The sequence below is a fragment of the Cherax quadricarinatus genome, chromosome 48 (assembly GCF_038502225.1).
Source record: "Cherax quadricarinatus isolate ZL_2023a chromosome 48, ASM3850222v1, whole genome shotgun sequence".
NCBI classification, from domain to species: domain Eukaryota; kingdom Metazoa; phylum Arthropoda; class Malacostraca; order Decapoda; family Parastacidae; genus Cherax; species Cherax quadricarinatus.
In genome coordinates, this window is record NC_091339.1 from 6,638,580 (window position 1) to 6,655,232 (window position 16,653).

The 16,653-nt window shown below is 39.5% G+C and overlaps 1 protein-coding gene across 7 annotated transcripts in view; it reads right to left on the reverse strand.

Moving 5' to 3' along the window:
• The window catches only part of LOC128696144 (ras-related protein Rab-30), a 128,990-nt gene that overhangs the window by 42,522 nt on the left and 69,815 nt on the right, over positions 1 to 16,653 (reverse strand). For all 7 annotated transcript variants that reach the window (XM_070094835.1, XM_070094834.1, XM_070094833.1 and 4 more), the window contains one exon: positions 5,343 to 5,526. In XM_070094835.1, the coding sequence (XP_069950936.1) occupies positions 5,343 to 5,526 (184 nt within the window). The remainder of the gene's footprint in view (positions 1 to 5,342; positions 5,527 to 16,653) is intronic.

The window sequence follows — 16,653 nt, forward strand, 5'->3', positions numbered from 1 at the left end:
CTAAATGTGACAAACAATTTTAAATTTTGTCAGTGAATTGCATTTTAAGGAAAAGATGCAGAAATCTTCATATTCCATTTGAATACAGGTGTGACAAGGATCAAAAGATGTAACTCAAAGTATACAGATTCATTTAATAATTTTATTGTAATTGGGTTTTGCTATCTGATGACAGAACTGGAGTTTCACTTAGCTAAAATAAAAAACTAAAGTACAATATATTTAACCAAAGAAAAATTCCAATTTAAATCACTTGCATGGAAACTAAAATATTGGTAAAAAAATTTTTACAATGAAATCCCTAGAGTTTCACAAGTACAGTGGAACCTCGACTTATGAGTTTAATCCATTCTGTGACCTAGTTCATAACTCAATTTGCTGGTGTATCAAATCAATTTTCATCATTTAAATGTTCCAACAGAACTCCTGCTCTCAGGAGGCAGGACAAAATACTTCAATATGGCGCTAATATCAACTCTACGACTTATTTATCTATCACACTTTATTTAATATGATATAATAAACAATATAAATAACAGAAACATGATATATACTCTAGAACGAATAAAATATGTCATTATGTGATGAGTGGTGGTGGCCATTGCTGCTCCTGCACTGACCATATCTTCCCATTCTTCCCCTTCTGAAAATGGAGCATTTGTGAGGCTAACTACATTAGCTCACTAGTTTTATAAGGAAAACACTGAAACAATGCATTTATAAATAAGAAATATTTTATAAAAATATAATAGAGAAGGTAAAGAAATAAACTGGTTTTATAAAGTGTACGCACATATTTACCTGGGAGAAGAGATAGGCAGAGCGGTGTATGCCGTCAGTGGCCCACAACCACAGTCCGCACACCTCAACCTCACTTGTGTTTTTCTATGATTTCATGCTTTAATTCCATGATGATCATCTTTTTCTTTTCAGCACTGTCCTTTACACTTATGTACTTTCTTAGGACCCTTGGTTAGAAAAAAGAAATTTGGCAAAATAACTACAAAATTTTTTTTTTTGCAGAGGTGCTCAGAACACAACAGTTTAGAAGCATATACGTATAAAGATACACAACGTATCCCTCCAAACTGTTAATATCCCAAAACCCCTCCTTTAGAGTGCAGGCATTGTACTTCCCATTTCCAGGACTCAAGTCCAGCTATATAAAAATAACCGGTTTCCCTGAATTATTTATTTATTTATTATCGCACTGGCCGATTCCCACCAAGGCAGGGTGGCCCATGAAAGTTTTTCTTTTTCGGGCCACCCTGCCTTGGTGGGAATCGGCCAGTGTGATAATAAATAAATAAATAATTCAGGGAAACCGGTTGTTTTTATATAGCCAGACTTGAGTCCTGGAAATGGGAAGTACAATGCCTGCACTCTAAAGGAGGGGTTTTGGGATATTAACAGTTTGGAGGGATATGTTGTGTATCTTTATACGTATATGCTTCCCTGAATCCCTTCACTAAATATTACCAGTGAAGTGAAAATGTTGAATGATGATGAAAGTATTTTCTTTTTGGGGATTTTCTTTCTTTTTGGGTCACCCTGCCTCGGTGGGAGACGGCCGACTTGTTGAAAAAAAAAAAAATACAAAATGCAAGCTCCTCGTTGTTATTATTATTATTAATTTAGGGAACTGGAGCACAGATCCAATTCCCTAGATCAAGAGCCCTTCACCAGCATCAAGAAACCTTGATGCTGTTGAGGGGCTCTTGATCTAGGGAATTACATCTGTGCTCCAGTTCCCTAATAATAATAATAATAATAATAATAATAATAATAATAATAATAATAATAATAATAATAATTATAATAATAATAATAATAATAATGAAGAGCTTCAGAACGCCACCAACTCCATGCACTGTTTACCTCGCCGTGGAAGCATTTCTTTTGAATTTGCTTGCATTTTGTAGTTATTTTGCCAAATTTCTTTTTTCTAACCATGGGTCCTAAGAAAGTAAGTGCAAAGGACAGTGCTGAGAAGAAAACAATGATGATGTCCATGGAATTAAAGCATGAAATCATGGATAAACAAGCGAGGTGTGTGGGGGAAGCTCGCTTGTAACTCGGATGTTGGCTCGTAACTCAGAACAAAAACATCGTCCGAGCGATGCCTCATATCTCGAAAAACTCTTATGTTGGGACACTAAGTCGAGGTTCCACAGTAGTTTGATTTACAGAATATCATTCTTCATATAAAAAAATATATATTTTTAACATTATACTGTCATTTTCTCCCACTGTAAACTCAGATAAAACAAATCACAAGCTACAATAAAAATATACAGGCAGGCCCTGCTTTACAGCAATTCACTAATACAGCAGTTTTCAATTACAGTAGTCCCCAAGTATCTGCGGGGAATACATTCCAAGACCTATTGTGGATACTTGAAACTGTGGATTGTGGTGAACCCTATATATTAGTCATTTTTTCTTTACATTCATACCTATGATAAAGTTTAATTGACAAATTATTCACAATAAGTTGAGAATTAGCATTTTTTCACTGATGAGAAGCACTTCATGGCTTCTCTTAGGCTTTGAAGAACTGCCAACATCACTACTTTCACATTTTGGGACCATTATTAAGCAAAATTAAGGGTTATTGTCAGGCCATGGTAAACCGTGGATAACTGAAACCGCAGAAACCAAACCATGGATATGAGGAGTTCTATTGTATATCCATTCTTCATTTATTCAGACTTCCTACAATAAATATATTCACCACCCACTATAGATAATGATGAAAATATTTTAATGTAAGTAATGTGCGAGTGAGGTGAAAGTGTTGAATGATGAAAGTATTTTTTGTATGTTTTGTATGCAAATGTTCTAGGAAATAAACACGTGTTTGTGTTGTACACAGTGTGTCTCCTAAACCTTACAGTATAAAATACAATACTAACAGCATAAAAAGTAAAGTAAAAAATGAAATACCAAAATAAAACAATAAAATAAAATCATTACATAATGTGATGCCGATATTTAGTAGTAAGGTTCGACTTGCATCCATTATGCCTTACGACCAGTTAGTTGGAACCAAGTTCAGTTGTAAGTTGGACAGTAGGTGTATATGCAATTTTAGTGCCTACCTATATTGCTCACTTAATATATGATAGTGTAAATATGTTATCAGGCTTTTATGTCCATTTGAAGTGAGAAAAGTCTATGATTTACTTTACAGCAATTTTTGCTTTACAGCTGTAGCCCGGAATCTAACCCACTGAATAAGAAGGGCCCGTCTATAAATGAATCATTGTTGATAATCTTATTAGAAGTCATAAAAAAAATGCATTTAGTATTAAAAGTGATGTTGGTGAATACAGTAAAACCTTAGTTTAACATATCCCAATTTGACAGATTCTGATTTGACACTAAATATGTAGCTAAACAAGGCCCAAGACTAATGGATGAAGTCCATTAATCCTGTCCCTGTCTCATGTAGACATACCTATGTCACTCGCAAAAATCCATATCTAAATCACAGGCTCTCAAATATGCTGTAATCAGCAAATTTTGGCCTAGACATGAGAGAATGGGTCTGCGCAGTGGGTGTGCATATTATAAAAAAAAAACCTGCATCATACAGTGCATAATGGGAAGAGCTAGCCTCTAACTTTCTGTTTGGCTTAAAATAGCAACTTTGAGGTGCTTCCTAGTTTTTATGGTTTTATTGGCTGTTTCTTGGTATCAGTGTCAGACCAGAAGTGGCCTGGAATAGGCCTCAATCTATTACCATGGCCTATCAGCATCATTTTTGTGTCTTGACAAATTATGAAGGTTTCAAAAAATTTGCCTGGCATTTTTGGGGCATCTGAAGAATGTAGCCCTATTTTGCCCATGTGGTCATCAGTTTATTTTATGCTTTTTTAATTGATGCCATTTTCAGGAACGTAACTATCTTGAGTGTCTACTGCATTAAATCATTCTTTTTACTAAAACAATATACCCAATGCTACATTTAAATGATCACACACAATACTGTACTTCAATATATTTTTTGAGTAATATTATGATTGCTCTGAGACACGGTCAGAATTTAAATAAAAAAAAAATCCAAATTATTTATAAACAGAATATAAAGTGTACTGAGCAGTACAGTGCAACTTTGGTACTTAAACTTAATTCATTCCAGAAGGCTGTTCAAGTGACGATCATTCAAGTATCAAACAAATTTTTTCCATAAGGAATAATGTAAATTAGATTAATCCGTTTCAGACCCCCAAAAATACACTTACAGCAACTTTGTAGTGTATTTTTGTATGGTGTTTATGATTGTATTCTTGTTTTCTTGGTCTCATTTGATAGAATGAAAGATATATTACAAAAGACGATTTTGAATGGTTTACAGACTAAAAGTACCTTGAAACTGAGCTCAAAGTAACGGGAATGTTCGATTTTTGCTGGTGTTCAAGAGTAAACAAATCACATCATGCATCCAATACATGTCAATTGGTGGGTCTAATATGCTTTCACAAATGAGCTGATATTATTTATACCATTTTTCAATAATGCAGCAGTCTGCATAACAGTAAATCTTCTATTTTTTGTGTGAATAAAAATTCAAAATAGAAAGCAAGGGTTATATAAGAGGGGCCCAAAGTGGGAGGAACTATAGGAGAGAGAAGGAGGGGCCAGCAGAAGGAGAATTCAGTATCTGATAAGTCGTCTTGATAGCCGGATACATGGCGTGAACACAACGTGTAATTATGTTAATATTAGCAATAAAGGTTATCTATCACATTTATTCCAACTTGATATCAGAAACACGATAGATAACCTAGACGCACAATACAGATGCTGAAATTAATAATAAAAGGCATATTATATGGAGAGGCAGAGGCGGTGTTTACATCAGGGCAAACACACACTAACCAATTTTCTTTTTAGTTGGCTGACTTATTTATACAATAAAAAAAAAAAAATACGAAGAAGCACAAAATAGTTTACAGTGAATTTCAACAGAGTTTTGGACTGAGCGACAGCTGCAGGGAGACTGATGCACATGTTCTGGCAGATCGAGTTTGTTTGGCCGAGTGCCGAGCAAACAGTCAACCACTGAGCGATATTTTTACCGAACAAAGCATTCGAGTACTGAACTGTTCGAGTACCAAGGTTCCACTGTACTTTATATATTGATACAGCATACACATAGGTACTGTGATTCATAAAGACATACATTATGCATACACAGAAAATGAAATGAGGAAGGCAAACACATTACATAGCAAAGTAGAATAAGCAATAATATAAAACTACACAATACCGACAACTTTTTGAAAATCACCATATGTAATACCATAAACAGTACATAAATCCTGCTTCATACTTACCAACAAGTACTCTAAGAACCTTGCAGCTGGCATATTGTTCAATTTCTCGCAGCCAATCCGGTAAACAATCAAATGTAGGCTGTGAGGATATATCATACACTAAGATCAGAGCATGAGCTGAACGGTAATATGACTGTGTGATGGAACGAAATCTCTCCTGTCCAGCAGTATCCCAAATCTGAAGCTGTAAAGAGTGATTAATAAGTACATGAAAGCATTCTAAAATTTTAATCAAAAAGTACATGTGCAGAATCATTCTAACACCAAGGATTGCATAAAAAAATACAGAATGTATGACAAATGTAAATACTGTACTTGTAAAATATGAGGGATTGAGAGTTTCATTGTAGTCACAACATACATTAATATACAGTGGACCCCCGCATACCGTTGGCATCACATACCGTTTATTCCGCATACCGCTCACTTTAATCGCAAAAATTTTGCCTCGCATACCGCTCAAAAACCCGCTCACCGCTGTTCGTCCGAGACGCGTCCAATGTGCGCCTAAGCCAGCCTCACATGTTCCGCCGGTGGCATTGTTTACCAGCCAACCTCCGCGGTAGCATCCAAGTATACAATCGTAACATTTCGTATTATTACAGTGTTTTTGGTGATTTTATCTGGAAAATAAGTGACCATGGGCCCCAAGAAAGCTTCTAGTGCCAACCCTACAGCAATAAGGGTGAGAATTACTATAGAGATGAAGAAAAAGATCATTGATAAGTATGAAAGTGGAGTGCGTGTCTCCGAGCTGGCCAGGTTGTATAATGAACCCCAATTAACCATCGCTACTATTGGTGGTACAGCTGCTGCTGCTGCTGCACTGTCAGCTGCTGCTGCTGCTGTAGCATCGTCTGCTGCTGCTGTAGCACTGTCAGCTGCTGCTGCAGCATCGTCTGCTGCTGCTGTAGCATCGTCTGCTGCTGCTGCTGTCATTATGATCGGGAAAAGATTCTCTATCTTTTCATAAGAATTTTTTTTTTTTTTTTTTTTTTTTTGAAATTTGGCCGACCTTGAGAACAAGTCTTGGAGAGGGCCTGTCAACCCTCAAAGGGTTAAAATTTCCCTGAAATGGGACACGACATTGTCATTGTACATGTTGCCAACACGGCCTGTAACAGCTTTGTCAGGGTGATGTTCATCCATAAATGTTTGCATCTCGCTCCACTTTGCACAAATGTCCATCTTTGAAGAAGGCACCTTCCTCCATCTCTCTTCCTCCTCCTCTGAAGCAACTTCCTCAGCTGTGGCCTGTTGCTGTTGCAGATGAAGGCCTTGCAGCTCTTCAGTGGTTAGCTCTTCACTGTGGTCTTCCATCAACTCTTCCACATCCTCACTACTCACATCCAATCCCATGGAAGTCCCCAATGCCACAATACTTTCCACAACTGCCATAGGCTCGTCAGGGTTAGCCCCAAACCCTTCAAAATCCCTCTCTTGGACACATTCTGGCCACAATTTTCTCCAAGCAAAGTTCAAAGTCCTGTAAGTCACTCCCTCCCAAGCCTTATCTATAAGGCTTAAGCAGTGGAGGATACTGAAGTGATCTTTCCAAAACTCTTAGGGTCAAGTGAGTGTCTGGGATCACATCAAAGTACCTTTGAAACACTGCTTTGGTGTATAGTTTTTTGAAGTTTGAAATGATCTGGTCCATGGGCTGGATGACAGGAGTGGTATTAGGGGGTGAGAACTTCACTGTGATGAAATTAAACTAATTCACCATTTACTCTTCCAAGGAGGCACTTGAGTTCCAATTTACTTTCCAGGAGGTATTTCTTCACACTGGGGCCAAACACTTCATTGAACCAATCAAGGAAAATGTCTCTCATGACCCATGCCGAGCTGTTTGCCTTCCATGTCACACACAATTTACTCTTGGCAACACTGTTTTTCTTGAACAGTCTGGGATTTTCAGAATGATACACCAGGCCTGTTTCATCAAAGTAAAGGCTTCACTTTCAAATCCCCACTAGCATTACTACAGAACATGAGAGTTTGCCTGTCTTTCATAGGCTTGTGTCCTGGGAATGCCTTTTCTTCCTGGGTGATGTAGGTCCTCTTTGGCATTTTTTTCCAAAAGAGGCCTGTTTCATCAAAACTGAACACTTGCTGGGGTTTGAATTGTTCAGCCTCCATGATGGTAGGATTGCTGGTGTCTTTTGTCTGTCTCATAAATATGCAAGATTACAGGTACGTCTTGCTACTTCTACTTACACTTAGGTCACACTACACATACATGTACATGTTTATTTATACACAGTCATCTGAGTTTTCTTTGATTTTATCTTAATAGTTCTTGGTCTTATTACTTTTCCTTTTATATCCATGGGGAAGTGAAATAAGAATCTTTCCTCCGTAAGCCATGCGTGTTGTAAAAGTCAACTAAAATGCCGGGAACAATGGGCTAGTAACCCTTTTTCCTGTAAAGATTACTAAAAAGAATAAGAAGAAGAAAACTGTCAAAGTGGGAAGTCTGAATGTGAGTGGATGTTGTGCAAATGATAAGAAAGAGATGATTGTGGATGTTATGAATGAGAAGCAGCTGGATGTCCTGGCTTTAAGTGAAACAAAGCTGAAGGGGGTGGGAGAGGTTCAATGGAGAGGAATAAATGGGATTAGGTCAGGGGTTTCAAATAGAGTTAGAGCTAAAGAAGGAGTAGAAATAATGTTGAAGGATAACCTATGGCAGGAAAAGAGGGACTATAAATGTATTAATTCAAGGAGTATGTGGAGTAAAATAAAGACTGGATATGAAAAGTGGGTTATAGTAAATGTGTATGCACCTGGAGAAGATAGAAGTGTAGAGGAGAGAGAGAGATTTTGGGAAATGTTGAGTGAATGTGTGGGGAGTTTTGAATCAAGTGTGAGAGTAATGGTGGTTGGGGATTTCAATGCTAAAGTGGGTAAAAATGTTATGGAGGGAGTAGTAGGTAAATTTGGGGTGCCAGGGGTAAATGTAAATGGGGAGCCTTTAATTGAGATATGTGTAGAAAGAGATTTGGTAATAAGTAATACATATTTTATGAAAAAGAGGATAAATAAATATACAAGGTATGATGTAGCACGTAATGAAAGTAGTTTGTTAGATTATGTATTGGTGGATAAAAGATTGATTGGTAGGCTCCAGGATGTACATGTTTATAGAGGGGCAACTGATATATTGGATCATTATTTAGTTGTAGCTACAGTTAGAGTAAGAGGTAGATGGGAAAAGAGGAAGGTGGCAACAACAAGTAAGAGGGAGGTGAAAGTGTATAAACTAAGAAAGGAGGAAGTTCAGGTGAGATATAAGCGACTATTTGCAGAAAGGTGGGCTAGTGCAAAAGATGAGTAGAGGGGGGGGGTTGAAGAGGGTTGGAACAGTTTTAAAAATGAAGTATTAGAATGTGGGGCAGAAGTTTGTGGTTATAGGAGGGTGGGGGCAAGAGGAAAGAGGAGTGATTGGTGGAATGATGAAGTAAATGGTGTGATAAAAGAGAAAAAGGTAGCTTTTGAGAGTTTTTACAAAGCAAAAGTGTTATAAGAAGAGCAGAGTATATGGAGAGTAAAAGAAAGGTGAAGAGAGTGGTGAGAGAGTGCAAAAAGAGAGCAGATGATAGAGTGGGAGAGGCACTGTCAAGAAATTTTAATGAAAATAAGAAAAAATTTTGGAGTGAGTTAAACAAGTTAAGAAAGCCTAGGGAAAGTATGGATTTGTCAGTTAAAAAGAGAGTAGGGGAGTTAGTAGATGGGGATATGGAGGTATTAGGTACATGGCAAAAATATTTTGAGGAACTTTTAAATGTTGAGGAAGAAAGAGAGGCGGTAATTTCATGCACTGGTCAGGGAGGTATACCATCTTTAAGGAGTGAAGAAGAGCAGAATGTAAGTGTGGGGGAGGTACATGAGGCATTACGTAGAATGAAATGGAGTAAAGGAGCTGGAACTGATGGGATCATGACAGAAATGTTAAAAGCAGGGGGGAATATAGTGTTGGAGTGGTTGGTACTTTTGTTTAATAAATGTATGAAGGAGGGGAAGGTACCTAGGGATTGGCAGAGAGCATGTATAGTCCCTTTATATAAAGGGAAAGGGGACAAAAGAGATTGTAAAAATTATAGAGAAATAAGTTTACTGAGTATACCAAGAAAAGTGTACAGTAGGGTTGTAATTGAAAGAATTAGAGGTAAGACAGAATGTTGGATTGCAGATGAGCAAGGAGGTTTCAGAGTGGGAAGGGGATGTGTAGATCAAGTGTTTACATTGAAGCATATATGTGAACAGTATTTAGAAAAAGGTAGGGAAGTTTTTATTGCATTTATGGATGGCATATGATAGAGTGGATAGAGGAGCAATGTGGCAGATGTTGCAAGTATATAGAATAGGTGGTAAGTTACTAAATGCTGTTAAGAGCTTTTATGAGGATAGTGAGGCTCAGGTTACGGTGTGTAGAAGAGAGGGAGACTACTTCCTGGTAAAAGTAGGTCTTAGACAGGGATGTGTAATGTCACCATGGTTGTTTAATATATTTATAGATGGGGTTGTAAAGGAAGTAAATGCTAGGGTGTTCTGGAGAGGGGTGGGATTAAATTATGGGGAATCAAATTCAAAATGGGAATTGACACAGTTACTTTTTGCTGATGATACTGTGCTTATGGGAGATTCTAAAGAAAAATTGCAAAGGTTAGTGGATGAGTTTGGGAATGTGTGTAAAGGTAGAAAGTTGAAAGTGAACATAGAAAAGAGTAAGGTGATGAGGGTATCAAATGATTTAGATAAAGAAAAATTGGATATCAAATTGGGGAGGAGGAGTATGGAAGAAGTGAATGTTTTCAGATACTTTGGAGTTGACATGTCGGCGGATGGATTTATGAAGGATGAGGTTAATCATAGAACTGATGAGGGAAAAAGGTGAGTGGTGCGTTAAGGTATATGTGGAGTCAAAAAATGTTATCTATGGAGGTAAAGAAGGGAATGTATGAAAGTATAGTAGTACCAACACTCTTATATGGATGTGAAGCTTGGGTGGTAAATGCAGCAGCGAGGAGACGGTTGGAGGCAGTGGAGATGTCCTGTCTAAGGGCAATGTGTGGTGTAAATATTATGCAGAAAATTCGGAGTGTGGAAATTAGGAAAAGGTGTGGAGTTAATAAAAGTTAGTCAGAGGGCAAAAGAGGGGTTGTTGAGGTGGTTTGGTCATTTAGAGAGAATGGATCAAAGTAGAATGACATGGAAAGCATTTAAATCTATAGGGGAAGGAAGGCGGGGTAGGGGTCGTCCTCAAAAGAGTTGGAGAGAGGGGGTAAAGGAGGTTTTGTGGGCGAGGGGCTTGGACTTCCAGCAAGCGTGCGTGAGCATGTTAGATAGGAGTGAATGGACACGAATGGTACTTGGGACCTGACGATCTGTTGGAGTGTGAGCAGGGTAATATTTAGTGAAGGGATTCAGGGAAACCGGTTATTTTCATATAGTCGGACTTGAGTCCTGGAAATGGGAAGTACAATGCCTGCACTTTAAAGGAGGGGTTTGGGATATTGGCAGTTTGGAGGGCTATGTTGTATATCTTTATACGTATATGCTTCTAAACTGTTGTACAGTGGACCCTCAACCAGCGATGGCATCAATTAACGATAAATCTGATTAGCGATTCATTTAAACGCAAAAATTTTGCCTCGACTAGCGCTTAAAAACCCAACCAGCGCTTTTCATTCCGTACCATACGCGTCCACTTTGGCCTGAGCACGCCTCATTTGTCCCTTTGGTGCCAGTGTTTACAAGCCAGCCAGCCACCGCGGTCGCTTCCAAACATACAACTGGAACATTTCATATTATCACAGCCTTTTTAGTGATTGCACCTGCAAAATAAGTCACCATGGGCCCCAAGAAAGCTTCTAGTGCCAACCCTACAGCAAAAAGGGTGAGAATTACTATGGAGATGAAGAAAGAGATCATTGATAAATATGAAAGTGGAGTGCGTATCTCTGAGCTAGTCACGTTGTATAATAAACCCCAATCAACCATCGCTACTATTGTGGGCAAGAAAACGGCAATCAAGGAAGCTGTTCTTGCCAAAGGTGCAACTATGTTTTCGAAACTGAGATCGCAAGTGATAGAAGATGTTAAGAGACTTTTATTGGTGTGGATAAACGAGAAACAGATAGCAGGAGACAGCATCTCTCAAGCAATCATATGTGAAAAGGCTAGGAAGTTGCATGACGATTTAATTAAAAAAATGCCAGCAACTAGTGATGTGAGTGAATTTAAGGCCAGCAAAGGTTGGTTTGAGAGATTTAAGAAGCGTAGTGGCATTCATAGTGTGATAAGGCATGGTGAGGCTGCCAGTTCGGACCACAAAGCGGCTGAAAAATATGTGCAGGACTTCAAGGAGTACATAGACAGTGAAGGACTGAAACCTGAACAAGTGTTTAATTGTGACGAAACAGGCCTGTTTTGGAAGAAAATACCAAGCAGGACGTACATTACTCAGGAGGAAAAGGCACTTCCAGGACATAAGCCTATGAAAGACAGGCTTACTTTGTTGATGTGTGCCAATGCTAGTGGTGATTGCAAAGTGAAGCCTTTATTGGTGTATCACTCTGAAACCCCCAGAGTGTTCAGGAAAAACAATGTCCTCAAGGCTAATTTGTGTGTGCTGTGGAGGGCAAACAGTAAGGCATGGGTCACTAGGGACTTTTTCTATGACTGGTTACACCATGCATTTGCCCCCGATGTGAAAAATTACCTAATTGATAAATTAGACACATGTGCAACTCTTGGGTATCTTTATTGATGAAACGTTTTGCCACACAGTGGCTTCATCAGTCCATACGTAGGAGAAACTTGAAGAACAGGAGGAGAATGAGGTATTCAGTCCCTCAACCTTGAGTCGATGTGTTCAGTCCATCATCGACTCAAGGTTGAGGGACTGAATACCTCATTCTCCTGTTCTTCAAGTTTCTCCTACGTATGGACTGATGAAGCCACTGTGTGGCAAAACGTTTCCTCAATAAAGATACCCAAGAGTTGCACATGTGTCTAATTTATCAACATGTCGGTTCTCTGAACCATTCATCTACAAATTACCTAATTGAAAAGAAATTAGACCTTAAGTGCCTCCTGGTATTAGACAATGCCCCTGGTCATCCTACAGATGTGGCAGAGCGACTTTCTAGGGACATGAGCTTCATTAAGGTGAAGTTTTTGCCTCCTAATACCACTCCTCTCCTGCAGCCCATGGACCAGCAGGTTATTTCCAACTTCAAGAAACTGTACACAAAAGCTATGTTTGAAAGGTGCTTTGTAGTGACCTCAGAAACTCAACTGACTAAGAGAGTTTTGGAAAGATCATTTTACCATCCTCAATTGTGTAAACATTATAGGTAAGGCTTGGGAGGAAGTGACTAAGAGGACATTGAACTTTGCTTGGAAAAAACTGTGGCCAGAATGTGTAGACAAAAGGGATTTGGAAGGGTTTGAGGCTAACCCTGAGAATCCTATGCCAGTTGAGGAATCCATTGTGGCATTGGGGAAGTCCTTGGGGTTGGAGGTTAGTGGGGAGGATGTGGAAGAGTTGGTGGTGGAGGACAGTGAAGAACTAACCACTGATGAGTTGCTAGATCATCTTGAACAGCAAGAGGGCAGACCTGAGGAAACTGCTTCGGAGGAGGGGAGAGAGACATTGAAGAAGTTGCCTACTTCTAAGATTAAGGAAATCTGTGCAATGTGGCTTAAAGTGCAAAGCTTTATGGATGATAATCACCCTGACACAGCTACTGCAAGCCGTGTTGGCAACCTGTACACTGACAATGTTGTGAACCACTTTAGGAAAGTCATAAAGGAACGAGAGGTACAGGCCTCTATGGACAGATATGTTGTGTGACAGAAGTCCAGTGACTCTCAAGCTGGTCCTATTGGCATTAAAAGAACAAGGGAAGTAACCCCAGAAAAAGACTTGCTGCCTCAAGTGCTAATGGAAGGGGATTCCCCTTCTAAACAGTAAGAAGATAACGCTCTCCTCTCCTCCCATCCCATCAATCATCACCAGATCTTCAATAAAGGTAAGTGTCATGTAACTGTGCATGTAATCTTCAGTTTGTGTGTATTAAAATTAATATTTCATGTGGTAAAATTTTTTTTTTTTTTCAATACTTTTGGGTGTCTTGCACGGATTAATTTGATTTCCATTATTTCTTATGGGGAAAATTAACTTGACTAACGATTATTTTGACTAACGATGAGCTCTCAGGAACGGATTAATATCGCTGGTTGAGGGTCCACTGTATTCTGAGCACCTCTGCAAAAACAGTGATAATGTGTGAGTGTGGTGAAAGTGTTGAATGATGATGAAAGTATTTTCTTTTTGGGGATTTTCTTTCTTTTTTGGGTCACCCTGCCTCGGTGGGAGATGGCCGACTTGTTGAAAAAAAAAAAAAGAAAACAGCCGTATATTTGCCAGAACTTGCAGCCTCGTCATGCCTTACCACACTGTGTATGCCATTATGCTTCTTAAACCTCTCATATCAGCCTTTTCTGGCATTAAATTCACTAACATCAGTACTAGTTCCAGGCATTTTCTTTACGAGATCCACATGCAACTCCCTTGCCTTTTCACAAATTATCGACTGCATAACACTATCTCCTGATGACTGTTTCTCGTTGATCCACCCCAACAACAAAGTCTCTACATCTTCCAGTATTTGCGATCTCTGTTTTGTAAGCATATCTGCACCTTTCGCAACAACAGCTTCCTTGATTTCCTTTTTCTTGGCAATGACAGAAGCAATGGTTGTATGGGGTTTGTTATACAACCTGGCAAGCTCTGCTGCATGTACTCCACTTTCACATTTTGCAATGATGTCTTTCTTGAATTCTACAGTGTTTCTCACCTTCTTTACCAAAGGGCTAGCACTAGAAGCTTTCTTTGGGCCCATGGTAGCTTATTTAGAAGTTACAAGCACTAAAAAGAATGGAATAATACGAAATGTATCATATGAATGCATGGGATTATGCTCACTGGCTTATAAACAATGGCACACTGGCTGTAAATGGTGTGTCAGGCCGCTCGGACACGTTCAGGACGAATGACTATTACCAAGCTCAATGATGATCACCGAGCCAATATTTAGATGAAAAAACGTTAGTTTTTCCGAATATTACGAAATCCGATGGCTATGAAATCCGGGGGTCCACTGTATATAGTAAGTGAATAAGACAAAACATGCAGTTTATGGCATTGTGTTGAAAAGATATTTCATATACTAGGAACTTTTATCAATTAAGTCCCTAATAGCCAAAAGTCTTCATTAAAATGCCATAAACCACAGTTTTATACACAAGTTTGTAGATACAGGCAGGTCCCACTTATACAACAGGTTAAGTTCCAAGCTACTGCTGTAAAGCAAAAATAGCTGTAAAGTGAATCATAGCCTTTTTTCCCTTTCAAATGTGTATAAAAGATTAATAACATGTTTACACTATCATATATATTAAGTGAGCAATATAGCTAGGCCTAAAAAATGCAGTACATACATTACTTACCTCAAAATATTTTCATCCTTAACTTACAGTGAGTGGTGAATATATTCACTGAAGGAAGTCTGAACAAATGAAGAATGGGTATAATTGAAAACTGCTGTATTAGTGAAACACTGGAAAGCGAAGCACCGTAAGGCAGGGCCTGCCTATATATTCTATACAGGTCTCCCTCAACATTCACGTTGTCAACTTTCGCGGGCTTCACACATTCGCGAATTCTCAGCTGCTAAATTCCCAGCTGTCAAATTCCCAGCTGCCAAATCATATTCGAGTTTCCTGCCACTCGCGCATACTACCCTCCCTCCGACCCCCCACAACTGGCAGCCAGCCCTCCCACCCGCCACTCACTCACTCAGTCAGTCAGTCTCCAGCCACTGTGCGAGTCGGTCTTTGCTGTTTGTGTGGTGGTGAAAGTATGGCCCTCAAGGGAGCAGTAACCGCTATTGATGAGCCAACCCCTAAGCGCTCAAAGAAAGTCATGAATCTTGAGCAGAAGGTGAAATTGCTAGACAAGTGTAGGACAAGTAATTTGAGCATTTCTGCCATTGGAAAATTATTCAATGTAAAGGAAAGCACAGTGCTCTCCATCAAGAAAAATGAGGTGAAGATAAGGGCGGCACTAGCATCTACTGCTCCTCCCTCAGCCAAGCAAGTGTCACAAGTAAGAAACAATGTAATGTCTAAGATGGAATCAGCATTATTTGTGTGGATTTCAGACCAAAATAGAAAAGGAAATCCCATAGACAGCAATTCAATTCGTGTAAAGGGAAAGACTTTGTATGATATGTTGGCTAGTCGTGAGCCTAGCACCAGTGCAGAACCTAGCTATCCTGTCTTCCTAGCAAGTAAAGGATGGTTTGAAAAATTTAAGAGACGGTTCTCCCTGCACAACCTGAAGATGAGTGGAGAATCAAGATCGGCAGATCACGTTTTGGCAGCTGCATTCCCTGGTGCTTTGAAAAGGGATACACACCTGTGGAATATAGAAGAAACAGCCCTGTATTGGAAGAAGATGCCTGCCAGGACCTTTATTGCCAAGGAGGAAAAGATTGCACCAGGGTTCAAGGCTGCAGAAGACCGATGCACATTAATGCTATGTGCTAATGCTGCTGGGCACATGATAAAGCCAGGCTTTATTTATAAATGTCCCAACCCCAGAGCACTGAAGGGACGCAATAAGAATCTCCTTCCAGTATTCTGGATGAACAATCCGAAAGCATGGACCACCAACATCATCTGTATGGACTGGTTTCACCACTGCTTCCTGACGGAGGTACGGGCGTATCTACAAGAGAAGGGCCTCCCAAACAAAATCCTCCTGCTTCTTGATAATGCTCCAGGTCACCCACCATCACTGGAAGGAATGTGTGATGATGTTGAGGTTGTGTTCATGCCACCAAACACAACCTCCCTGATACAACCTCTTGATCAGGGTGTGATAGCTACATTTAAAGCCTACTACACACGAAGGTCAATGCAAAGGCTCCACACCGTGTTGGATGCAGATCCAGATATAAGTGTCACTCAATATTGGAAGGAATTCACCATCGCTGACTGCCTCTCAATAGTGCATGACAGCATGAAGGATTTGCAACCTCAGATGGTGAATGGCTGTTGGAGGGCTTTGTGGCCAGAGTGTGTGTGTGATTTTGTTGGATTTGCTCCTCAAGACGAGGTTAACAAAGCTGTGAAGAAGACTGTGGAGTTAGCAAGGCAAGTTGGTGGTGAAGGGTTTGAGGACATGCAGGAGGGTGAGGTGAGAGAACTGGTTGAAGAATATGCACTGGGCCTAAAT